Source organism: Haliotis asinina, chromosome 14, assembly GCF_037392515.1.
Source record: "Haliotis asinina isolate JCU_RB_2024 chromosome 14, JCU_Hal_asi_v2, whole genome shotgun sequence".
Taxonomy (NCBI): Eukaryota; Metazoa; Mollusca; class Gastropoda; order Lepetellida; family Haliotidae; genus Haliotis; species Haliotis asinina.
Genome location: NC_090293.1, coordinates 29,966,906 through 29,993,925, shown reverse-complemented (window position 1 = coordinate 29,993,925; position 27,020 = coordinate 29,966,906). Strand labels below are relative to the sequence as shown.

General features: G+C 42.0%; 1 protein-coding gene across 1 annotated transcript; it reads right to left on the bottom strand.

Moving 5' to 3' along the window:
* Positions 1-1,744: 1,744 nt before the first annotated feature.
* On the bottom strand, positions 1,745-26,768 carry LOC137260743 (uncharacterized). Its single transcript, XM_067798322.1, has 24 exons — positions 26,678-26,768; positions 26,066-26,133; positions 22,260-22,344; positions 21,949-22,146; positions 20,285-20,515; positions 19,444-19,518; positions 19,119-19,240; positions 17,668-17,729; positions 16,290-16,294; positions 15,884-16,084; positions 14,854-15,075; positions 14,018-14,083; positions 13,232-13,353; positions 12,521-12,611; positions 11,648-11,842; positions 10,917-11,147; positions 10,566-10,622; positions 10,018-10,139; positions 9,286-9,400; positions 8,416-8,543; positions 7,694-7,772; positions 6,717-6,917; positions 3,126-3,365; positions 1,745-1,824 (listed from the first exon to the last, which is right to left on the bottom strand). Exons 1-24 carry the CDS (start codon positions 26,766-26,768, stop codon positions 1,745-1,747), a joined length of 3,087 nt encoding a protein of 1,028 aa, XP_067654423.1.
* Between the last annotated feature and the right edge of the window lie 252 nt (positions 26,769-27,020).

The window sequence follows — 27,020 nt, the reverse complement described above, 5'->3', positions numbered from 1 at the left end:
TCAATCATTGTCATCCTAGTATAGGTTCTTTGCCTAAGGTGATGGGGTAGCCTAGTGGTTAAAGCATTCGCTTTACACGCTATGATGATCCCGATAAGAATATTGGTCTTGAGCAACACATGCTTGTATGCCACTAATGGGATCAGATGGTCAGGCTTGGTGTTATCATATCCCAGGTGTGTAGATCGAGATCGGTCCATACTTGATTGTTTACAGACTGCCACCACATAGCTTGAATGATTCTGAGTGTGGCGTTATACAACAGATAAACGAATCCAATATTGTAATTCCGTTCATTGCCATTTCCTCAGCCATGTTGTAATGAATTGAAATGAAATTTGGTATCCGATTAGTTTGGTGTATTCAACATTTTCTTTTTTGAATTTGTTACTGATGTTGTTTTGGCCATGCTCTTCAGTTTTGTGAAAATTATCTGGAAACTCTCAGGTGTCCAAATTTTGCATTGCATATGGTCCACTTGATCCAGCATCTGCCACAAGAGTGGAAGATCGTTCGATCTCTTGTCCCACCATACCATTTACTTTGCAAAACCGTACTGATTACCGGTATACTGCGTCTCCATATTATGTAGAAGTGCCCTTTTCTTTTCTTTTTTTTTAGACTTAGCCTTTTCGAAGGGTAAAGTTCCTTTCCAGGGCAAAATTCAGAAACAAATTGACCCATCTTTCCCAAATTTGCTATACTGCCTCTCCATATTATGTACATGTGCCTTTTAGGTGTGTGAAAATGTAATTTTGATTTCAGTATTTGTTGAAACTTTTATTGACTAGAGACAACTCTGTGACTGAAAAACAACAGATTCATCCATGCAGTTCGAAATTGATCTTCAGTAGCCCATGTTTGTCCTAAGAGGCCACTAACGGGGAGGGGCGACTAACGGGATCGAGCGGTCTGGCTAGGTGACTTGTTTGACTCATGTCATCGGTTCCCTTGGCACAGAGTGATGCTCATGTTGTTGATCTCTGGAATGTCTGGTCCAGACTCGCCGTCAAATCGCTGGAATATTGCTGAATGCAGCGTAAAACTAAACTCACTCACTTACTGTACAAAACCATGGACTGTTTCAAGCAGCCACGAACACATCTACATGCGCCCAAGCTTGATGACACATGAATGACACAACCTAGAATGTGATTTGCTAAACCCCAGAGTGAGAGTGTGATTTCGAATCTCGAACAAAGCGTATTCCTAAAAAGTACGAGAATCTGTACCATGTAATCCCAGATATAACACCTGTTACATTTGATCATGGTCTACAGAGCTATGGTATTCATAGGCTCAGTATGTCACTACCACGCTTACAATAATGAACATCGAGAAGTGTCTTGGTTTCGTCTTTTTATTCTTTCAAGACAACGTTTCTGGGCTTAGAGAAAGATTAAATAGTTTACCTAATGATGGGACCAGAACAATCCCTGTAACGTTTAAGAATATAAAGGAGGATGAAATCCCAAAAATTCTCTATGTTCATCAAATAGCATCTTCTACAATGCCTATCAGACATCGCTTACAATAGTACTGTGAAAGTAGAAAAGTTAAAATGTCCTTTTTGGGGATGACAGTTTTATTCATTAAAACCAATCACACCATTTTCCAGTATTTTAATACCCGCAAAGGTTTCTAGAATGAAGAAATTGAACGTACACTGACAGATCTTCAATGTAAAAGGCAGCTGAAGCCACATCTGGTTTTCCAAAGGACAGGCTGGTAATGGCTGGAGACGTCAGATCTTCTTGCGGACAAGGTAGGAAATGAGGACGCACAGGAACTGCACTGCCATGAACTGTGTCCTAGAACTGGCACCTGCATGACACAAATACACTGTAATCCTCAGTGTTTCCTACTCGAGAGTGGCAGTTGCGAGGCCTAGTGGTTAAAGTGTTTGCTCATCACGGAAGATTTCGATTCCCCCAACGTGCACAACGTGTGAGGCCCATTGCTGATGGTCCCACCGTGATATTGCTGGAATATTGCTGAAAGAGGCTAAAGCATTACTCGCTCACTGTTGGGAGTGGATGTTGAGTCTTACAACTTGTCTGTTAAGCTAGCTGGCTCACGCATGGGCGTATGGTTCTAAACGCAAACTATCTACCTGATGTGCCCACCCAGTCCATCCAACCCCCAAAATAGTCTACCCCACCCATTACACGCCCCATCTGCTCAATAAACAGGACGTTCTCCTGCCATATTTTTACATTGCTTACTTCATGAAATAAAACCTGCACTATTCAGCCGAAACCGCAATTGCCATCTCACCCCCACCTCCAACCATCTTCTCCACCTTCAACCTCACCGCCCAAATATCTGATCCATTTGACTACTACCCATTAAAGTTTGTTCCACAAACTAATATCCACACCACCTGACCAGTTGACATCAATCCACAAACTCGCAGTCGGACTGTCTCTGCTACTGTATATCAGTCCAGACATGAAGACCCGGGTTAGAATTGGTCTTCAGCAAACCTTACTTGTAAGAGGTAAATAACAGGATCGGGTGGTCAGGCTTGCTGACCTGGTTGACACATGACATGATGCCAGTCACTGGATTGAAAGGTCAAGACTCGGTTATATACACAGTCCACATTCATATACAGACCCGTGCAAAAAGTATTCGGACGTAAGTTCCATGGACGTAATGTTAGTTCCATGTAGCATAAAAATCTTTCATGAAGTGAATTTAGGATGGATCTTGTAAAATTTGACTGGCAAATTGCAAATCATCTCTGCTCTGCGCACACAATTTCAGTTCAACTTGCTGACCACTATCTAATGACATCACATATGTCCACAATGCACAATTCCATAGGCAGCTATGTTAAAGGAGTTCACGGCACTGTACTCAAGTTGATTAAATTTTCGATAAATAAGGAACGGAAAATTAAACAGAAATTATGTGATTGTAGGTAAGATGATTCCTCACAGATGTGCAAAATTTGACATGGATCTTACGAAAATCAAATTAATGAAACATATTTACACTAAATTAACATGTAAGTCTATGGAAATTACGATAAGTGTCCGAATACTTTTTTGCATAGATCTGAAGGTTGAAGATTGTTGCGCGCTTTGTTGAACAACAAACAAACGAACAAAACCTCTCACCTGAACATAGTATGACCTCTTCACATATCACTCTGCTTCTCCTACGTAAGGCGATTCCTATCAGCCTGAACACTGTCCCATCACTGCTGGCGCGAACCGTCGCCCGGTCAAAGTTAACGGCCATGCTTGGTGTTTGCCAGCGTCCTGCTATGGCGCCTTCTGCATTTTCATTATTACTTTGGGCCACCCATGTCCATGTGCCATCGATCTTCTCCAAGCCGATCCAATATTCTTCAAAACCTGTATATTCACATACATGAAAATAGTTCATTGTCTATGTGCCATCGATCTTCTCCAAGCCTATCCAATTTTCTTCAAAACCTGTATATTAACATACATGAAAATATACATATGGAAATTAATTAAGCAACACCAAATTCAAAGACACATAAAAACTTAACAAAGTTTAACGAAGTAATTTTGATGATTGATTATTCAATTTTGATGTATTGACATACAGCATGAGCTTTTCATGGGTTGATATGACGCGCGTGAAGCTTGCACAGCGCACGTGCATTGCTTTAACCTCAACTTTCGAAAAATGCACTTTTTCCCTGGGGTGTTTACAAGCGCAGGTTGTCGATTGCATTCGGTTTTTCATTCATTTCAATGTCATGGCACGTAGGAAATTATCAGAGGCCACTCGTTGGCAAATAATCGGCATGAGGAATGCTGGTATGTCTCTAAGACAAATCGGGACTCAAATCGGACGACATCATTCCATAATTTCAAAACTTTTGAAAAAATACCGGGCCACTAATGAAGTTAAAGACCTGCCTAGACCAGGAAGACCCAGGAAGACCACAGTCCGGGAGGACAGAGCTTTACTGAGACTTGTACGGCGCAGGTCCTTCGACTCGAGCTCTCGGTTGAGACAGGAGTGGCTTCCAGGGAGACCCATCTCGAACAGGACTGTTCGGAATCGTCTGAAAGCTGCAGGATACCGGGCAAGGAGGCCAATCAAGCGACCCAGACTGTCTCCAGCCCATAAGGCAGCCCGACTGGCCTGGTGTAATGACCGTTTGCACTGGAACATTGCCTCTTGGAGGAAGGTCCATTTCTCAGATGAGAGCCGGTTCTTGCTGCACATGGTGGACGGTCGTACTCGGGTCTGGAGGCAGAGGAACACAGCAATGGCTCCACGGAACATCCAGGAGACTGTGGCCTTTGGGGGAGGTTCCGTTATGGTATGGGGGTGCATTTCCATGAACTGCAAGTTGGATATCATTACCATCCGTGGCAACCTTAACGGTGTTCGTTACCAACAGGAGGTTCTTGACAGGGCTGTGGTACCTCATTTTGAGAACCATCCTCTGGCAACGAGACCCATATTTATGGACGACAATGCTAGACCTCACAGGGCGCATGCTGTAAATGATTTTTTGCGGCAAAATGCAATTGACAGAATTCCATGGCCTGCCATGAGCCCTGACCTCAACCCCATTGAACATTTGTGGGACTTTATTGGCCGTCGTGTGAGGCAGAGAGACCCACCAGTCCATAATCTCAACGAATTGACGGCTGCCCTGCATGAGGAGTGGAACAGGATCCCCCAGAATCAGATCCGGAGACTCATCCAAGGAATGAGGAGGCGTCTGGAATCGGTGGTGCGTGCGCAGGGAGGACACACTAGATATTGATGAAAGTCGGTGTGCAGACTCTCAGATGACTGTTCTTTCTTTCCATGTGACATTTGTGTTAATACACCTGACAACAACGTCTGTGGATGAATAGTAAATTGTGTCCATTTTTTCATGAATTTAAGACAGTTTTAAGAATTTGGATTTCGTTGCAATAAAGCAAAGTCTTGATACTTTTTCCCTTTAAGTTGTTTGTCAGAGATCGTCTGTTGAATAAAAAAGTGTCAAACTATATCAACCCGGCATATTTTGATTGTCAGAACACTTCAAAGTTGCTCCAATAGAAAAAATTGGGGTGTTGCTTGATTAATTTCCAGGTGTATAGTTCATACTCTTAACTTTCGTAGCCGTAGGGGTTAGTCGTAACTTACGAATGAATTAGTGACACGAGCGCTCCGTACGTAAGAGCTCTGCGATGTAATACCTACGATATCCTTTCCAATATTTTTACCATGTTAACAGGTTTGATGACTATGCCGAACTGCATTGCCTGCTATAGCAAGCTGGAAGGAAATGTAATTTCAAAGGATTTATTTTGTTTTTTCATAGGTTGGATTTCGTAGTATCGCTAGTGTAAAATGTCAAGTCAGAAAACACTGATATTTGAAAAAACTGGTTGCATAACCAGAAAGAATTGAGATAGTGATATTGTATCAGAACAAAAACAATCTGTTTTTGAAAATTCCTGATGTACAGGATACTTAGAGAAAAAATCATTTCTCAGTAGGTTGATTTCAAAGAAAATAATGTGCATTCCAGACGCTGTGATAAACCATTACTGTCAGCATGTCTTTGATGGTGTTTTTTACGGCGGGTAGCCTAGAGGTTAACGCGTTCGCTCGTCACGTCGAATACCCGGGTTCGATTCCCCACATGGGTACAATGTGTGAAGCCTATGTATGGTGTCCCCCACCGTGATATTGGTGGGATATTGGTAAAAACGGCTTGAAACTAAACTCACTAGCTCCTGACGATGTTGGGACATGTTGATACTTTCAGTCCTCACACAAACATACTAAAGAGAAAGAAATAGCAGACTGCTGACGCATTCTCTTTTAAACAAGAAATAAATGGGTTCTTTAATTGAAGTGAATATTAAAGGATTCTGGTCTTGTGTGGTTCTGTGAACACCTTTCATGCCACAAATCAGTTGAAGTTAAGCAACACTGAGCAGGGAGAGTCCTTGGATGGGTGGAAGTGTTTCGCAGCTTGACTCTTGAGAGTTTCTTGGACCCCTGTCGTGAAGATTGGGGGATATTTTCATGGCTACACAGCTAAAGACTAAATGTTCTGGATGTCAAATTCTTTTTTATTGTTGCACAACGTTTCTGGTGGATCCAGCTGTTTTTTATTCTGTAAGTGAGACGTTTTGACAGATTCTAATGTAGTGGTCAAGCAAGTGGTCACGACATTAGAATCCGTTTCGAAACCGTCGCCTTTACACACCAAAGAAGTTGTATATCCATATAAATTGTCCTCATTCTTCATCTCCTAAAGACCCGTGAAGGTCCCGGGGTAGAACAGGCCTTCAGTAACCCATGATTGACATAGAGGGCGACTATGCTTGTCGTAAGAGGCGACTAACGGGATCGGGTGGTCAGACTCGATGACTTGGATGACATGTCATCGGTTCCCCATTGCGCAGATCGATGTTCATGTTGTTGATTACTGGATTGTCTGGTCCAGACTCGATTATTTACAGACCGCCGCCATACTTCAGTCTTTCCCCACAACGAAACATATGATACTTACCTTAGGCAAGTGAGTTTGTTCACCCAGCAGAAAATGGGTACACAGTGGGATATGTCGTGTGACTATAACCTTCGAGAGTCTCACAGGCAACTTGGGATAATATTTGCTGTCATTTGATTGTAAGCGCTGTTAGCATACCTGGTGTAGGGTTTCGAGCAATATGAATGGACACATTGTTATTTGTTAATATATTATTTACCTATTCCCACGTGGACTTTGCTGGCGAACGAGCCATCCTCTACCCTGACAAGACGTAGACTGTTGACTTCACAGAAGGTCTTGGCTTCCGTATAGTTCATCTGACTATCGACGCCATACACACATCGACCACCTATCTTAGCTGTCAGGAACATCGCCGACGGTAGACTTTGTTGGAACACACGGGTACATCGTGCACTCCCTGAGGAGTATAGTGTGGAATTGTGTTATCTCCTAAATACAGTGAGTGAGTTTAGTTTTACGCTGAACTTGGCAATATTCCAGCCATGTGGCGATATCGCCTGCGTTATCATGCTTAATCAGGAGTATCCGAAGAAACGTCTTCATACATTTCATTTATTCGGGAACTCTGAAGATCCGGGGTAAAATAGGTCTTCAGCAAACCACGAAAGGCGACTCTTGTTGTAAGAGACGACTAACGGGCTCGGGTGGTCAGGCTTGCAGACTTGGGTGACACAAACACACTTGGTCAACTCACTTACTCCAGTTATTCGGGTATGTATGAGACGTGAAGATCCGAGTTAAACCGATCTTCATTATCACATTCTTTGAGGTAAGAGCCGACAAACAGAATCGGATGGTCAGAATCGCTGACTTGGTTGTATATTTGCGTAGACCGATGCTCATGCTGTCGATCACTGGATTGCCTGGCCCAGACACGATTATTTACAGACAATGGATATCAAGTTTGTTATATTCTTTAATCAGTTCAGAGCTAATTTTTGCTCCTTGTCGCGTTATCATCATTCATCCGATGAAGGGGCAATAATTAGCTCTGAAACGTCGCGTAAAGAATAAAAAAAGTTGCTACCCATCACACGCATTATGTATTCATGTTTGTTCAGCTACTAAATTCCTTTCAAATACTTCGAGGAAAATGCACGTGAACAAATGACGTCTTTAATATGTAGTGTCTGAGTTTAATCAGATAAGTCATAATATGTTTCAGGAAGATACCTTTGTACACCGTCTGGTCAGGACACTGACATTTGGACAACGATTCCTTGGCCAAGTCCGACTTTTCCATGAACAATATCTGAAAAAGTGTGATGAAAGTAGTAATTGTCCCAGATAAATACACATGCAAGGTTACACATATACCATTGTACATCATACAAAAAATTAGTTGATGTTTACCTGCAACAGTTTGAAGAGAGAAAAAAAGGTTGGAGAGAAATTGAATCAAGTTATTCCACAAAACTGACTATGCAAATTCATTGGAAATTATCCCCAAAGAACGTATTGCTGCTTGTCCAGACAACAGTGCGTTTGATTTCGTTTACGACCAATAAATCGCTCGCTGACACAAAATCTAATAACTGCAACAAAACCAATTTTTGTGCAGTCCAATGCAACTTACAGACCAAATCTGATGATTTGTCTCATAAAGGATACAAAATTACAAAAAGTTGTTTAACAAACGATCATTATTTTGATGTCACTTACCGCTATGTTTTACAAGGGGTGATCACTTATTAGTAGGACAGCTAAATAATCAAAAAGCGTGTGCGGTGAAATTTCATTCTCATTGACTTCATTCATTGCACGCCACTGGTCGTGTCGATATATGTTCATCATGTTAGTCATTGTCTTTAGGGCAGCTGGAACATTGTTGAGGGCATTGTTAAACTACAAACACACCAACAGACCTGACAAAATCTCTGTGTTTATATGCTTACCTTGTTAGTGTCCATCTCCATGGCAACGAACTGTTTACCTATGAAACCATAACCATCCCCTGCGACCTCCTCCCCCGTGGCTCGGTAACACGTACCTCCAACATACGATGACACGGTGACATTGCTTCCTGCAAACAGTCATTGGAGTATCACTCAACTGGTACCATGACTTTGAAAAAGAAGGGATAGACGTTCAAAGGACGCATGTTGTTATGCACACGCAGATCCCTTCTTCCTCCCTAACGGTTACTGTTGACAAAATACGTTTTTTAATATTATAAAACTTGGTGTTATATAAATGGTTTGGCAATACAGAGATAGCATATTTTCCGCGATCTTTGATGTGTGTGTCCTCTATCCTTTACGGAAGCCGGCGATGGTTGGTGAAAACGTACGCGGGATTTGTAGTATTTGAAAAAAAACGCGCGCATCTTGTTTTGCAAGGGAGGTAACCAACAATAAGAATCCAGTTTAGACCCTTGTCGCACTATGCTGTAATATTGGAAGTATGTCTAACTGGGCAAACGAGAATCCAATCAAGTGTCTTATCGGTTTGGGCGAAACCCAGCAAGAATATCGTTGCCGATAAACCTGGAAGCCAAATCTGGGCGAACGGGGTTCAGAACTCACGAATCCTTGATTTCTGGAGCGCCAAGGGACATAACTCTGAACAGCAAGTTGTGGCGCCCGAGAGGACTCGCGGCCTGATTTTATGATTGTTAAAGCTGTTAAGAGTTTGTAGCACATCACAAAGTGAATCGTATGAGACAAAGAGTATAGTGTTGAGTATAGTCACGTGGACGTGACCTATGAGTGGAGTAAGTTCAGCTTGAAAGCTTTGTACTTGAAAAAGAAAAAAAAACAATTTACCATAAACAAAAACGCCAGTTGCCACGCCCGTTGTACAGAGACAATCGCCCTTTTCAAAATGGCCACATTTGGAATGTGGACTTTGAACGACGTCACTGCTCAGTACCCATACGGTCTGAAATATGAATATAAGACATTAGCATAGGTTGTGATGTAAACCATTACTAAGGCTAAGTGATGTAAACCATTACTATGTGCATGTATTAAATAAGAAAGAGAGGTGGGGAGGGGAAACGAAGAGGAGGGAGAGCACGGCGGGGAGAAGTGCCACGGGGAGAAGTGTGGAAGAGAGGAAGATTGCAGAAGAGGAAGACCAGTGAGGAAGAGCATAGTAGTGGATACAAGTGGATGCCAATGGAGACATCTAGTGTGAGGGAGGAACCATCGGGTGAGTGTGGGTGGGAGAAATAGGAAAGACAAATAGGAGGGAGAGAGTGAGTGAGTTTGGTTGAGGAATATTCCAGCACTATCAGGACGCGGATACCAGAAATGGTCTTGGCATACTGTACCCATATGGGGAAACGAACCCGGGTCTTCGGCGTGACTAACGAACGCTTTAACCACTAAGCTACCCCGTTCCATACCATAAAGAGAGAGAATGAGAGATGTGACGAAGGGAGAGAACACATCTTCATACAATTAAACAGTTAAAGACTACTTATCATATTTTTAAAAATCAAAATGCTTTCCGATGCAACTCAAACCAAATGTTAAAGAGTTTGTCCCACTCACATCCCCATCAGCCTTTGTCAGTTCAAAAAACCTCCAGTCCGCGTCCCTCGAAAAAACAGTCCCGTTGTTCACATCCCCCGTCGCTATGAAGCAATCGGATATACTCAACACTTGCGGGGCCACTGTAGGAATCAAAGATGCATCCATAATGACACACATAGATATCATGTCGACATTTCGGGGGTTTTGTGAATAACGCAGCAGAAAAGATTCGAATTGCGATATTTGTTGATCATTTCAAATTGCCTCTCGGATCCGATCCACAGTGTACTCGTAGAGCTGTGACGCTCGTAAGTCTATGGTACAGTGTAGCGTTACAAGTCTTAACGTTACGAATGCTTTGTGGATCGTGACCCTGACGACTTATTTATGTATATTTCAAGTGTTACGATATCTCAGTTGACAATAAGAATACAATGAGAATATAAGACGCTCGGATAGAATGTTGAGAGTGGAGATAGCTCCAAAGCTTAATGACTCACAAAAATGATGCACCTTATAAGGGGCATGACATCACAATCAGTATGTGTAATCGAAGTCGTTTTTACCTGGCAGAACAAAAGCATGAACCGCAGCGGTGTTCACGCACATGCATTTTCCCCGCACTGACCAAAGAAAAAAATGAAATTAAGCATAGACATGTGAATCGAATATTATAATAAGTACGTCCACAAATAAATGTGTACCGAACTGGGAGCAAATATTCCAAAATTAATAGGAGACTGCAGTTCTTAGCCGCTGTCTCGCATATTGGGCGGCGTGACGGCAACTAATAAAAATCAAGCACAACCTAATATATTGGTGATAAGTACGTCCACAAGAAAGATTAATGTGCATCAATCTGAGCTAATACAATCACAAACCGACAGGAGGCGGAAAGTCTTTTTGCCGCTGCTTACCCGAGCACCCTGAAGCTTGACCTTCGCATACTGGACGATAATACCAATTGTCGTTTCCCCCTTTCCACAGGAACTTGTTCTGGTTGAACGTTGTCATGGTGAATGCCCTGTCGTAGGTATCTGCATCCGGACCGTGTTCCCATCGAGCATTCGTCATGGCCTCCCCACCTGCACCTCCCCAGCGCCACGTCCCAGATATCTTCTCCAAGTGCATCCAGTGCTGCATCCAGTCTGTGGGGAAGATGTAGGCATTAAGCATCCCAAGTGGTAAAGGGGATGATGGTATGTTTTGAACCCTTTGAACGTACAGTTATGACGTCCATGAAGGTCTGGGTTAGAACTGATGTCCAGTAACCCATGCTTGTCGTAAGACGCGACTATGGGGATTGGGTGGTAAGGCTCGCTGATTTGGTTACATCTGGCCATATACCAATGGATTCGTGGGTTCTTTTAAGTGCACATGGTTGTGTAGGGGTTGTGACAACAATGACAGTCTGCACACAAAGTTAACTACAAGGTCTTTACACCCGGTGACAGATGCGCTCGATCCCGACACCTCTCACTCACTGGATCATTAGCCTGACAACTCGCGAACAATGTCCCCTAATTATAATTAAATAAAACTGATGTTGACTACGACAGTGGACAAAGTATTGAAAATCGATGACTAAAATGATAGTAGCTATAGTTTATGCTGCTTTTCAATACAATAAACCAAAAAGGGCACTGACTTATTCCTTGAAAGACTTTCTTCTGCTTCTGCGGATCCTGCAGTTGCACCAGTTTGAGCCCGTTGTCCTCGCAGTACGCCCTGGCATTGCTGTACTGCAGGGTGTGGTCGAGGCCGTAGACGCACGTGCTCCCGAACTGAGCCTTTCTCTGTCCGTGGCTGTAGCCGACGAGAACTGCAGAACATTTGTCGCTGTCTGGTGAAGGAAAATAAATGTGGAGTAACAGTAAGAAAGACATTTTAGGTGGAGATATTTCAGAAGTGATAACTATTTCCTGAACAAATTAACGTTCCCATACAAGGTTGGCTGGGTGACGTCAACGTCAATGAATACGCATTTTATGGATATCAACATTTTTTATTCTTTACACGACGTTTCAGAAGTACTTCTTGCTCCTTTATCTGGGGAATGTCGAATACTGATGACAGAGCAAGAATTAGCCCTGAAACGCCGTGTAAAGAATATAAAGAAAGTTGCTATCCATAAAACATGCATTAATGTTCGTTTAGCTTTCAGGCGCCTTTCAAAAATTACACTGAACGTCAAATTCACGAATGCGTAAGTGCGTGCGTGCGTGTCTGCACTCAAGCACGCCTTTTAGTTGCAGTCCAGTAAGATACTATGTTACAGTTTAAAACGGATATCCCGGCCAGAGAAATGATACTGACTCAGATCCGGACAGTCCTTGTTTGATCCCTTCATGCCGACTCCAGGCAAGGAAACAATAATAATAATTTGTTAACGTCTATTGGAATAAACTGGTCGAGCACTGAACTCGTGTCTCCAGAGAGACGTTCTGTCCACTACACCAAGCTATCAGTCCAAGTAAAGGGTTCTTGGTTCCACAGTATGAGAACTTTCTGCTTCACTTACCTTTAATTACAGTTTCGTCTGTGCACAAGAGGTTTGTGTCGCACCTCTTGGGAGAGCTCTGGTTGAGCTTGTTGCTAAGTACCCAAACAGACTGAAATAAGTCACAAAGAAGATGGAGAGAGTACGTCTTGGATTAATCATTTATCCAGACCGACACAACGATGTTTGTTTATGACATAAATTGGCACATATCCATGCATACATGCCTGACTATTCCTAGAAAGAGATGTAGAATGAAAACCATCTCGGGTTAGCCTTTTCCTTGTTTGTCTGTTTTCCCTCTCAAATTGTGAGAAACTTCAGGGCTGCCCCTCTCCGTGCTTCATTACAAATTCCTAACATTTAACAAATGTTGTGCATGCGAACATAAAGTCAGTCGTAGTTTCAGGAGTAAAAACCGAAACATGTTCTGGTCCAGATTCGTAGCATTAGTCAGAGAGTTAAGCAGATGGATGTTTGCTTGTTTGATGTATAACACCACATTCCATCTTTGTGCCAGCAACATGTCAAATCCGTCCGTAACTGCCACCATGAACAAAGATCCATGCAGCAGCAATATTATGACCATGCGATCATAAACAGCTTGACCACTCATTTAGTAGCCGTTAACGACAAGGATGTTTATTGTTACCGAAAGCCCCACGGAATGTTCTAGAATTTGCACTAATCTGTTACATGTCATTCGTGAGATATCAAAGACTATGCACTTACACCTAGACCTGGTCTCACTAACTCGTAGAACTCAAGCGAAGCAGTCTGACCAAAGAAATCGCCCGTCTTGCCGCTCCCAGTGCTTGGGTAACATGCACCACTTAACAAAGTCTGGGGGATACCTGTTAAACAACTGAACAATCATGTCCTCGAACAATCATCCTGAATGTACAACGCTATATATAATGTGGCTAAATTAATAAATGTATATTAAACAAAAGGTGTAACGTGTGTTAGACGTCATCACTCCATCAAGTCATTTACCATGGAAGTCATTAATAGCATTTAATATCTCGATAGTTCTATTCTGAGTCATTTGGATTTTACCCCGACTCTGAAACAAACACTTTAAGCATCGTTTACCATTCCAACAGTCAGCGAAATAATAATGTATGGCGACTTCATCAAGGAAAGAACACCTGAAGAGAGAGTAACTGCCATGAAACCTGAATATGACTCTCGATTAAAATATATGGAATTTTATGCTTCCATGTCTGTTGGACCATTTGGGTTATATGCTGTGTTAACTTTGCAAGATGGCCTACGAAAACGATGGTCACGTAAGAGTTTTTGGTAATTTTTATTAAATTTAATTTGTTTAATTTTTAATTTCGTGATTTTTATTAAATTTATTAAATTTGACATTTGTTTCAACAACACGATACGTAATGGGCCGGTTGATGCCTATCTGGACTACAGGTTAAAACACATGCTCTGTTCGAAGTACGGATAATAAGTATTTATCTCGTGCAGACGGAGAAAGGATCTACGATGGCTTATACTTACCCGAGATAGAGAAGGCTGGGGTAAGGGCTCCGGTGACGCACAAGCACGTACCAGTGTCTGGACCGGCTGTGAGGGTAAAGAAAGGTGTATGATTGCCGCAATGTCAAAATAAAGCTATCGTAAGCACGCGACAAGACTTTTAAAACTGGAAATGTCTAATAATATAAAGATATCAATCTTCATGTTTAAATGATTAAGGCTAACACAGTCATAAGTGAGAGATGCGTGTCTATCTGAGAGCATTTCTGAAAATATCTGGTGTGTTTGGTGGGCGAATGGAATCTGAATGGGACTAAGAGACGGACAGTGACTTCGCTTTAAATACACATTAACGTGTAAAGCTGAGCTTGGAAACGCAGGCGCCGGCCAAAATATTGGTGAACACAGAAACCGGTTATATTTCTCACAACGCTGACTGGGGTCATTTGCACGACACAACATTACAATCATTGGCAGCACACTGGTTTCATAATCGTAAATAAAGATGAAAGGGCTATGTCAGAGTTGGTTATTTAGACTTTGAGACCAGGTTTAAATAGTGACCTTAGTGTCAAGGACGTCATAAGTCTGTTTCAATACTGTAGTTACCGTGGACAAAGCGGTAGGATCGCATTGTGTCAGAGCCTCCAGGTTTACACTAAGGACCCGTTTTACAAAGAGATCGCAGCGCTAACGCCGCCGTACGTCTGTTTCGTGTTGGCGTTACGGTGGACATGGCGGTACGGTCGCTTTGTGAAAGGGCCCCGATTCAGTCACGTTCTTTCAACGACAATCCGCCATGTAAAGATCTTTTATTTCTGACTTAAGAGTAACATTCTATTCAATAAGACAGTTACCAATAATCTTCCCTTGTTCTTGACATATTGCCCTTTTCGAGGATTTAGGGCTGGAAATACTCTTGAGATGTGACCGTTGTACAAAAGCGTAAGTGTTGTTGCTTTCCCCACCCCAACGTCCCTCTACGTCACTAGAGGCGTCAGTGTTGTTGACGTCGCCCGGTGAAATCCACACCCACCTTCCTCTTCTCCGTTTTAGGCCAACCCAGTACTCTCTAAAATCTGCAGAAATATAAGTAAGTGAGCGAGTGTTTGGATATGATTAAACGCGCGAGCAAACGAGTGAGTGAGGGTGCGTGGTGCTTGGTTACGTTCAGTTGCTGAATGTGTGAGTGAGTGACAGAGGTATGCCTCTATTATCAACATTCCACCCATATGATATACCACTTTTAAACACTATACACCTTTGTTATCTTGGGAAGTTCCACCCAAGTGATAAAGGGAAATGCTGACGTAATTGCAAAACTGACGTATATCATTTATGCTACTTATACGATACAACCGTATACTCCACCAACCCCTACTATGGCGGCAGCACATTGGTCATGTACTAGTCCAAATCACCACTAAACTAGACCACTTAATTTTATCTTGTGTATTTTGGTATATTTGCTCCAGCTTTATGACGGTTATATGTGAACAATCGAACCCGGGGCCAAATAAATCCAGTGATCAACATCATGAGCATCATTTTACGCAAAACTAGACCACTTAACTTTATCTTGTGTATTTTGGTATATTTGCTCCAGTTTTATGACGGTTATATGTAAAAAATCGAACCCGGGGCCAATAAATCCAGTGATCAACATCATGAGAGTCATTTTACGCAATTCGGATGCGATAACTTGTGTCATCCAAGTCAGGGAGACTGACCACACGATCCCGTTATTCGCCTCTTACATCGAGCATGGATTACTGAAGACCAATCTGTTACCGGATCTCCGCGTCTGGGCGAAGAAGAAACACCGAGTTATTGCCTAACACAAGACATGATCCTCGAAATTTATCATGAGTTTTAAAAATTCATTACTTGTTGCAGATGTTATTTTGGTCTGGGTAGCCCGTGTTTCCACCCAGGCCAGTCTCAGTCCTTTGTCCTCGCACAGAGCTCGAGCAGCCTCTGGTTTCATTTTGGTGTTGATGCCGTAGATACATCTGTCTTCAACCACGGCCTCAACGACACTTTCCGAGAAATACACCCGGCAGCCATGAGCATTGACGGTCGTTGGTTCTGATGAGAAAAAATAAGGTACAGACAGAAACGGAATTTTTCTCTCACAACGCCGCACACATCATTAAGCCAACCATATGACCGTGGTCTAAATAATCGCGTATGGACAATGCAATCCAGTGATTGACACCATGAGCACCGATCATTGCAACAACATGCCATACATCAACAGAGTCTTCAATTCTGACCACACTGCCCCATTAACCACCTCTTACATGAAACACTGGTTGTTGAAGACCATTTGTAACCCGGATGTTCCAAGTAGCAGATAGCTATGAATAAACAATTACTTTCTAATATGTATAGGTGTCATATCTCCTTGATGCCATGGAGCGATGGGCTAGACTAGTTTGCCCGGGTTTGCCCGTCATGTCGAAGACCTGGGTTCGATTCCCACATGGGTACAATATGAGAAGCCCGTTTCTGGTTTCCCATCACTTTTATATTTCAAAAGTGCAGTTGAGTTAAAAATTAAGCTGTTTCAAATTGTGAAACTCAGTTTGAGATTTGAGTGAAAACTTCAGTTTGTTTCGAGAAATCGCGGCCAGGGGTATATATGTTCTGCTCTATCTGTAGTACACGCCATTCCCACAATCTGTGACGGAAATCCCCAGATTGTCGCAAATACTAGGTCTCTTTTTGTGATATCAAGAGCTAAAAGAACGGTGAGTGTGCGCGGATTTTATACCAGCAATATCAAGGGGATACCTGAAATGGGCTTAACACATTGAGCACATGTGGGAAATCGAAACCGCATCTTCAGCGTGCGGAGCGAACGCTTTAACCATTAGGCTACCCAACAGCCCCCAATAGGAGAATATGTTGAAAGGATTACCTATTGACACTGGATAGTACACAACAGTTATTGCGTGATCGATTTCGGTTTTCATAACAATGTGTCACTTTCCAAACAATTATATGATTTCAATTAAGTTACATTTTAAATCGGTGTGGAATGTACTGGGATTTTTATTCACGGGTATGCATAAAACATGCGTTCCTTTCCACAAAACGATGACAGCTTAATCATGACCTGTCTGAGTGAATTAGTTTAGTTTTACGCTGCTTTTAGGACTATTCCGTGAAATATTGAAAATCGGAAAGACTATTTGACCTCATTTTACTACAGGCGATTTGATTGGTTTGTCACGATTCTTGGTAATAATGGCGTACCATACCGTTACAAGTCTTCTTGTATGTCACGGATAGAGGCGAGTAGTCACAAATGTCCTACAACCCCCAACCCCCAACCCCCAACCCCTAGAACCGGCACGTACAGTTGTGCTTACACTTCATTTCTTGCCTTCGTTAAAGATGTTGACTTGCACAAACACCAACGTGATAGTTTTCACACGTTTATCAACGGTGGGTATAAAACAACAATCAACGGATTGAGCTGTTTACTAGAGTACTATTTTTCGTAGTTTAATAGCTATTTCGTTCTCATTTGGAGTCAAATGGTCTTCAGGTCAAGCATATTCGTTTAAATACCGAAGTAACTCTGGCAAATTGTTCTGGTTATGTTTAATGCAAAGTTCCCTCATAATCAGGAATGTGTCCTCTGCCAGCCTGCTCCCGTCTACGTACCAGTAGTGCAGTTCCTGCGGGCTCCTGTATCCAACTGACTGCTAAGTATCCACACCGGCTGTGAAACAATGGATACATCATTTGCAGCAGCATCACCAGTTTATCATCACATCATCATCATCATCGTCATCGTCGTCGTCATCGTCAGTCAAGAAAAACGTCCAAATGAAAAAAGTTGCTCGGGAATATTTCCCCAAAAGGAAATACAGTAAAATCCCGATGAGTCGAATCAACCAAGTAAGAAATTCGACTTATCGGTGTATTCGAGACATACATATATGTAGAGAGCTAAATTCTGCAACCTTGTATTTTTATAATCATAGTTTTTTCAGCACCTCATAAAACTTCTCGTGGTGACCACGATGGAAAAATATAAGTATTTCTGACCCGTAAGATCCTTTCACTCACACAAAACGACAAAATGTTGGGTACCTATATACTGATTTTAACCCACTGATTTTCATACAAAACCATTTCTGTACAAGTATGGCCCTGGAGTGTTTACTGTTCAATTTACTGGTGAATATGAGAACTGAAAATGCTATTTTGCTATTTACACGATTCAATGTCAAGACCGAGTGTAACCTCCATGTGACCTTATATGCCAGTCAGCACTCTCCTCCTCATGCCCGGTCAGCCTCCTGATCCTCGGGAGGTGCAGTCGATGCCAGTAAAGCAGCTTCCACCAGGTTATGTACAGGTGAATCCTTTTAAATTCATTGCACACGGCAATCAATCATGTCCAAGATATTCTCCACAGGGTTGTGAACGAATTTCACTCAGCCGTGAGATATGTCAAGGGGTGCATAACCAAGTCTTTTGTGTATGGATAGTAAAAACATGTTTCACAACATGTACATATACTCTTTGGTATGTAAATTACATTCAGACCTTATTTTCAACCAGTGGAAGGAATACGGCATCATATTCCCTGGACGAACGCTACAATTACCATATACAGGAAAGCAATGTGTAGAACAGAGGGCAATAAAGTCATTTGGCGTTCAGACTTTTAGGATCTACATTCTTGTTTGTTTGCTGTTAAAGCACCCAACAATAGTAAAGCTATAAGGCGGTGGTCTCTTAATAATCGAGAATGCTCCAGTTACTTCAGTCATTGAGACCTTTAGTGCATCTATGCAGCTGGGATCGACCATCCGATCTTCTACGACCGGGGGCGGTTGGATGGTCCAGTGGTTAAAGTGTTCGACCGCCATGCCGAAGGCCTGGGTTTCATTTTCCACATGAGTACATTGCGTGAAGCCCATTTCTGGTGTCCCCATCGTGATATTGCTGGACCAATGGTAACGTAAATCTAAACTCACGCACACTTACCATCAAGTGTTCGAAACTACCAAGTATCACTTCTAACTTGTAACTATTTTCCCTGTACGTTACAAAGGTTGCTATTATGCATCAAGCCTGATGGTAAAATAGAGACTCTTACATTCAGACCCGGTCGGCTCACTTCGTAGAAAGAAAGAGTTGCCGAGCTGCCGAAGTGATCACCGGTTCGGACCCTACCAGTCGCAGTCATACACGTGGAGAGAGAAACCGCTTCTACACCACCTGTGGCATACATAGGACGTACACGTGTCAGAGAAACCGCTTCAACACCACCTGTGTCAGTATGGTTATTCTATGTGTATCTTGCTTGTCAAGACAAGACAGAATCCGCACTTGTACGTCCTCGCAAGGAAAAAAGTGAGATCAAAGATTTGAACCAGAATTTGATAAAGAAAAGTCGAAAGTATTAATTTTAGTTTACAAACCTGAATCAGGGAAAGCCGGGGCAGAATCTGTGTTCACGCAGAGACAGGAGCCGGCAGAAGGAGGAGGGTCCGAAACTGGAGAGAAATGCAACGTTTAAGCAATGCTTTGGCTGTGACATGATATTCCAGTGTTTACGCCGCCGATAGCAATTCCAGCAATATCACGGCGGGATTCACCAGAATTTGGCTTCACACACTGTAGTTTTGTGTTGAATCAAACCCCAGTCTTGGGCATGACGAGTGAACACAACCCCACCACCCCTTTCAATAATATAGAACGGTATCGATGTTAACTATTGATATCGTTACATAAAATCGATTATAAGTTATTGGGGGAACTATGATTGATTGGTGAGATCTATCGAAGGAGTAAGCTTTACGCCGCACTCAGCAGTATTCCAGCTATATGCGGAGGTCTGTAAATAATCTGGACCAGTGATCAACAGCGTGATCCGATGACATGTGTCAACCACGTCAGCGAGTCTGACCACCCGATCCCGTTAGTCGCCTCTTGTACAGAGGTCACATCGCTGGATGTACATGGGTACATGTCGGTGAAGTCATGCTGAATACATGTACACATGCACATTGATGAGGTGTGTGTGTGTGTGTGGGGGGGGGGGGGGGGGATGGGAGGAGGGAGAACAGTACCTATATATTCTTACTGCATTTCTTAGCCTCTGTCTCGCATTTTGGGCGGCATGGCAGAAACAAATACAAATCAAGCACAACCTAATATTTCGGTGAAAAGTACGTCCACAAGAAACATTAATGTGCATCAATCCGCGATAATACAATCACAAACCGACAGGAGGCGGAAAGTGTTTTTGCCGCTGCTTACCCGAGCACCCTGAAGCTTGACCTTCACATACTGGACGATATGACCAATTGTCGTTTCCTCCTTTCCACAGGAACTTGTTCTGGCTGAGCGTTGTCATGGTGAATGCCCTGTCGTAGGTATCTGCATCCGGTTCGTGTTCCCATCGAGCGTTCGTCATGGCCTCCCCACCTGCACCTCCCCAGCGCCACGTCCCAGATGTCTTCTCCAAGTGCATCCAGTGCTGCATCCAGTCTGTGGGGAAGATGTAAGAGATGTACACAAATGCACACGTGGTAATATGCTTTGGATAATATACTGACTGGATCAGTCTTTGCTGTAACGAGTGCTATGTCACTGTTGGCCTAAAATGTCTATGCTCCGAGAGTCTGGTGCAAACAACTGCGCAACACAAAGGTGTAAGACATTATATAGCTGAACAGAACACAACATAATTTTCTTTGCCGATGTTATTTGTGACAGGGCAAGAGTGACAACTTGCCACGGAGAGGTCGTCTACATTTGATACACAACTGGACAACTATATTACGTTGATGCATCCATGGACTTAGAAACCAAACTGATGCATAACCGGTCTGATATTTCCAAGACTGAGTTTAATAACGTCCTGGGCCATGGTTTTCGAAGCTCTCTTAGCGCTAAGATTCTTAAGAGCTATTCATTAACACTGACTTACAACTATCTCAAATTAGCGCTATGAGAGCTTCGAAACTATAGGCCCAGGTGGTTGATGGAGTAGGACATCCAGTTCCGGCGTCCAGCGCTCCGCCTAATTCTGAGAACCATCTTAGAGTTGCCTTTGTTTTAAACTGGAAATAAAAGTTAGATAAGGTAGAGGGGTAAATTGGTCTTAACCAACTCGTGCCTATAAGTGTTTTAAACAAGATTATTGAACAGAAGTGAGTGAATTACTTTAACTGTACGCCGCTTTTTAGCAATATTCCAGCAATATTCCAGCAATATCACGGCGTGGGACACGAGTAAATGGGGTTCACAATAGGTCTGGGCCCCAGTTAAAATTGATATAATCGATATTAAGGTATCCCTGTACAGAATAGAAATTGTTTTTACTGAATATATTGTGTAGAAGATGAGGTTCATGGTTTAATTCACTCCGTAATTATATGACGATATCAGGGAAAGTCTTTTTACTGAGTGCATTATTAAATCTAGATGTTTTCACATATGCCTGATATCGAGAATTTCTGTTTTACGCTACTGTCTGGTTTTTTTCCCATTTGCCAAAAGCTGCTACTTGATACTATATATATATATATATGGTACTGTACTGTTATGATGTATTTTTATGACAAATATAGCTGAGTGCGGCGTTAATTAACCAAAAGAGAAAAGTGAGTGAGTGAGTTTAGTTTTACACCGCACTCAGAAATGTTCCAGGTATATGGCGGCGGTCTGGAAATAATCGAGTCTGGACCAGACAATCTAGTGCTCAATAGCATGAGCATTGATCTGCGCAATTGGGAACCGATGACATTGTCAACCAAGTCATGAGCCTCACCACTCGATCCCGTTAGTCGCCTCTCACGACAAGCATAGTCGTTCTTTATGGCAAGCATAGGTCAAGAGACAAAAGAAAATACAATGTCATTATGTCTTCACACTATCGGGTCTTTTTGAAACAAAAGGTGCTATCTAGATTGTCTTACTTGTAGCCTCGAAGACCTTCTTCTGTTTATCAGCATCCTGTAGCTGCACCAGCGTGAGATCGTTGTCCTCGCAGTACGCCTTGGCGTCCGTGAAGGAAAGGTTATGGTCGAGACCATATATACAGATTCCGCCAATCTGGGCCTGTACGGTATTGTGAGTGTAAGTTGACGTGATGTTTGCAGTGCACCTGGAACTGTCTGGTATGATGTTGGGTATGAAGTATGGGTTGCTGAAGATTACCGGATCTTCATGGTATAACATAAATGCCGGATCTTCATGGTATAACATAAAATGCCGTCAACATGCCTACCTAGTATCACAACATCCATCGAACATTTTCCGGGACATGCAGAGTCTCCACCCAAACTTGCCATTGATGCAGGTACCACCACGTTCTGAAAGGTAACTTCTTTATTAGAATTATCATTAGATATGAAGGGAAATAAATAATCATAATCATGAACTATCAGAATATGACTCTATATGCTGAAACCAAGAGCAAGTCATCTCCATCTATAACTGGTGGTCTTGCTACGCTCCACACCGGATCCCAGTGAGTGAGGAGGTGAGAGTGGAAGTGAATTGTTTGATATATCGCCGCTTTGAAGTATTTCAGTTAAATCACGTGCTGCAACAGGCTCTTTTGACAACTGAGTGAGTTGGGTTTCACGCGGCTTTTTTGTAACATTCCAGCAATATCACTGCTGGGGACACCAGAAATGGACTTCACATATTGTACCTATGTGCAGAATCAAACCCGGGCTTCGGCGTGCCGAGCGAACGCCTTAACCACTAGGCTAGCCCGCCGCCCTTGATGAAATACCAAGGAACATAATTAGGGTATTCGAAACCCGCGTTCAAAGATTTCTAACACACACACACACACACACACACACACACACACACACACACACACACACATGCTCTCTCTCTCTCTCTCTCTCTCACACACACACACACACATCAGAGATATTGTAATTTGATTTCTCCGCTTCGAAAATCTAAAAATCTAGCCTGTACAACATAAGATGAACCTTCTTAAATCATCATTATCTGTTAAATACCATTCCAGTAAACTGGCGACAACTTTTAGGAAATAGAATAGCTTTATTCAATTAAACATTAATAGTGTATACCAAGATACGATCTCAAATGTTAAAGGTTCAAGGATATTTTATGACAAATTGATCCAGAACAACAAATCTCATAAGGTACTAGAGTATAGGAATAATGTGTACTGGAGAGATGTATTCAGATAATACAGGAAATGTACAAATGACTGTAAGCAACAAGATTTTCAGTACAGATTTGTTTACAGAATAGTTTATACAAAGAAAGAAATACTGAGGATGAAGCTAGTGGATACTGATACATGTAATCTCTGTAAAATACCTCAGAAGACATATCACATATATTCTTTCACGCTGAATCAGTTAAAAACTTTTGGCAAAATGTAAAACGATTTCTAAATACCCACCTCCAGCGTAATGCCCCTTTTACAACATTCAATCTCATGTTTAGAGATAAAACAATAAAACACTAAATCCAAGTATACTTCGAGCCAGAAGATTCATTTATGCTTCAAGTATTAAACAGGGGTTTAATGAGGGGTTCATCTGTGAAATTTCTTAGGCTATTAAGGCTGCATAAAAATTAAATGTTTCTCGTGTATATATTTTTTCAGTTTTTGACAGAAAAATAGTGGCGAGGGAGGAACACATTTATGTTTTTCTCTCAGAAATACAACTTGGAAAGTTTAATGAGTCGTAGATTCAGTCACACTCATTCTCGCACTCATTCTTAGTGTGGACAAATGGACTCGGGGCCGGGACGCTGCAAAGTCAACATTATTATTTTTACATGGCAACAAAAAATTGTTACGCACACAAATAAAAGTGTCACGGCGGTGCCCGAAACATATTTCACTTTTCATTTAGCCTGACAGATATATGTACAACCGTAACGTACATAGATAGGAAAAACAAGGAACTCAGATTTCCTCATAAGGAAGTGGAAACAGTTATCTGCTGTTCTATGACTGAGCACTGAAGCGCTCTTATAATATCAGTTAATAATTTCCAATCTTCTTCACACTAGTCAACCTTATTTCTTCCATCTTATATACCCTCTATAGGAACTGTCTCGATATTCTATGAATACACCTCTTAAGACCTTACAAAGCCCCTAAGATATGATGCATATTGCCTTTATTACCATATGTAATATATCTGAGAATGGAAATGGAATAACAACAATTTTAAAAAGCGTATGACTGACTACATCGGAGCATTAGATTGTGAACTCAGCGGACACAAGGGTTAAAATGGGAGCCCATTCACGTTCAGGTCTCTTTATATGTTGACAGACTAACCTATTTTCCGAAGCCATAGCATGGGGACAAGATAGTCCATGTTAATGTGGTTATAAATACGTTTGTTTTTATGTCTGTGTTGACCTTAGCTAGTAACTATTCAGCGGTACACGCGACTGGGCTCGTGTATATTGACGACGTTATCAATACTGGGAACGTCTGGTTATAACACCTTTTCACGTTCTGCTTACAAGATGATAAGTACTGCCCATTGCGTTTGCGGATGGCGCAACGGATATCGCAAACCAGTCAGGAATTCTGGGATATCATCCGGGTACTAAACCAGCAGGCATTGTCACTACTGTGACGTATTCCCCTCCGCAAATTAACAAATCAAACTTAAAAAGGAAAGAAAGTGAAGATCGTAATTTAAGATGAAGTTAAATGTCAACAAAAACATTACCAGTCATCCTCTTTTGATATCTTGCACTGCAGTTCTTCAAACGCACAAACATTTTCAAGACTCACTTACTGGAAAACATTCAATGGAAGTGTTCACAGTCTATGAAGAAAATCCCCTGAACTGTTCTTGAGATATCTCGCTGACAATCTTGATATGTTTAATCTTAAATCTTACAATCTCGCTGTGTCCTTGAAAATTATATGAAGGTCACCACAATTTAGATGAAGCTTGGTTTCAAGTCAGGTGAACGGTTTTTGCGGTATCACGATGACAAGCTTCACATGCATTTTAACATGTTGAAATCTTCAAAGTATCGCCGTGACCTTGAAATTTATGTGAAGGTCACTAAAATCGACATGGCCCAGCGCTTTCCCTGGATAATATACGAAATATATACGAAAATCCAATGAACGGTTCTTGAGACATCGCGTTGACAAGTTTAACAGGCAGCTTACCATGCTGAAATCTTCAAAATGTCACCGTGGCCTTGAAAATTATGTGATAGTCACCAACATCGACTGGCAGCTTCCCTACATAAAGCTTGATATGAAGAAAACCCAGTAACCAGTTCTTAAGATATCTCGCTGACAAAAGTGGCACGTTAAAATGCCGTTGTGACATTGAAATGAAGGTCAAGGTCATCACACCTGAATGGGACCTTTCTAATACACTGATAAACCAAAGTACCAAATATGAAAAGAAGCTAGTCAACGGTTCTTAAGATGTTCCAATTCGTGCGGACGTACAGACAGACATTTGTACGTTCGGACGTACGTAAGACGGAGGCTGTTTGAAGGTACGACGGGGGATAACAATCCAAGGAAAAAAACAACCGATCCCGGGGAATTGCCCTTGATTAGTGCCCCTTTAAAGCGTTGTATCGTCAGACCGAAAACCCGCGTTCCAGTCACCATGTGGGTACAGTCTGTGAAGCCCATGCAATCCTGATGCTCCCCGCCAATTTAATCGTGGAATATTGCTAAATTTGGTGAGAAATTAATCTCACTCACTCTCGTGGCATGGGGGAACATAACTCACAGTCCCTTGCTATCAACGTTTCGATCCCATGCAGGCTGTCTTTGAACTTGTCTTCAGCAATTCATGATTGTCGTAAGAGGCGAATAATGATATTGGGTGGTCAAGTTCGCTGTTGTTGACACGTGTCACCGTATGCGTACAACGATGCTCATGAAATTGATCACTACATTGTCTGGTCCATACTGGATTAGGTACACACCGCCAGCTGGAATATTGCTGAGTGTGGCAAAAAACAACCAACCAATCAATAGAGCTCTGATCCAAACTGGATCCAAACAGCTCCCGTCCACTACAGTATACTCACCCCAGTTGGCAGCGTAACGTTAAACTCTGTCTCAGTCTTAGCGATGACAATGGCACATACATTTGTTCCTGTATGATTTACATTTGTATCTACGAGAAGAAAGAAGAACTGTATTTGTATGATGACCGAGGGCCATTGACCTACAGACACAATTAAGCAAGAGTTCGTACAACCATCACACAGCACTGCATTACAGCATCATGTCCATAAGATACATAATATTATAAATCTCCAAGGTATTGTCTTTCTAAATTGCACGCCAAATACCTGTTTAAACACAGGCCAGGATATTTTTTTTAAATCACGCAGATGCATTTTTCTCAGATCTGTTGCCACATAATTAGATATGAAAGGAATTAAAAATGCATTCATAGAATTCGTTCATACCTCTGTTGTAAGTTGGACATATCTACCAGTTAACTCATATAAGGTTCACAATCAATATACAATGCACAATAGATAAAGACTATTTTGTTGTGAACAAAAAATGTGTAAGATCATGAATAATTGGGGAGTTTTCTGTTTGTTTGTAGCAAAAGCTGAGCAAAGAATATTTATATGTGTTCCGCACATTTGCAAAATACATCTTCTCCATACTGAAAAATGACATACCTGTTTCATTGAAACAAATACAGTCTCCAACGTCGATGCTTTCAACCCCCTCGACGACGATGACGCAGACGATGAACAACGTCCACAGCATCGTTGTGGTGTATGTCATGACAAACGTATCACAAGTTGACAGATGGTCCTCTGCTGCTGCCGAATCTGCTAAGACTGGTCGCGCGCACTGTAATGCTCTCCTTATAGGTGGATTCTTTCGGTGAACAACAGAAAGTATTCCCTGTTTTGCATACATTTAAAGTGAACCTGTAATGGTAGCATGTGTGTTCACCTCTTTTAAGGGGAACAGTACCCAGTGTGTCTCTTTCATAAAGTGTAAATAGGTACATTA

Coding starts and splice junctions, on each gene's coding strand:
- LOC137260743 (XM_067798322.1), bottom strand. CDS start 26,768: ATGCTGTGGACGTTGTTCATCGTCTGCGTCATCGTCGTCGAGGGGGTT. Junction 13,354..14,017: donor CCCAGCCTTCTCTATCTCGG/GTAAGTATAAGC, acceptor GTTGTTTAACAG/GTATCCCCCAGACTTTGTTA. Junction 11,148..11,647: donor GAAAGTCTTTCAAGGAATAA/GTCAGTGCCCTT, acceptor TCTTCCCCACAG/ACTGGATGCAGCACTGGATG.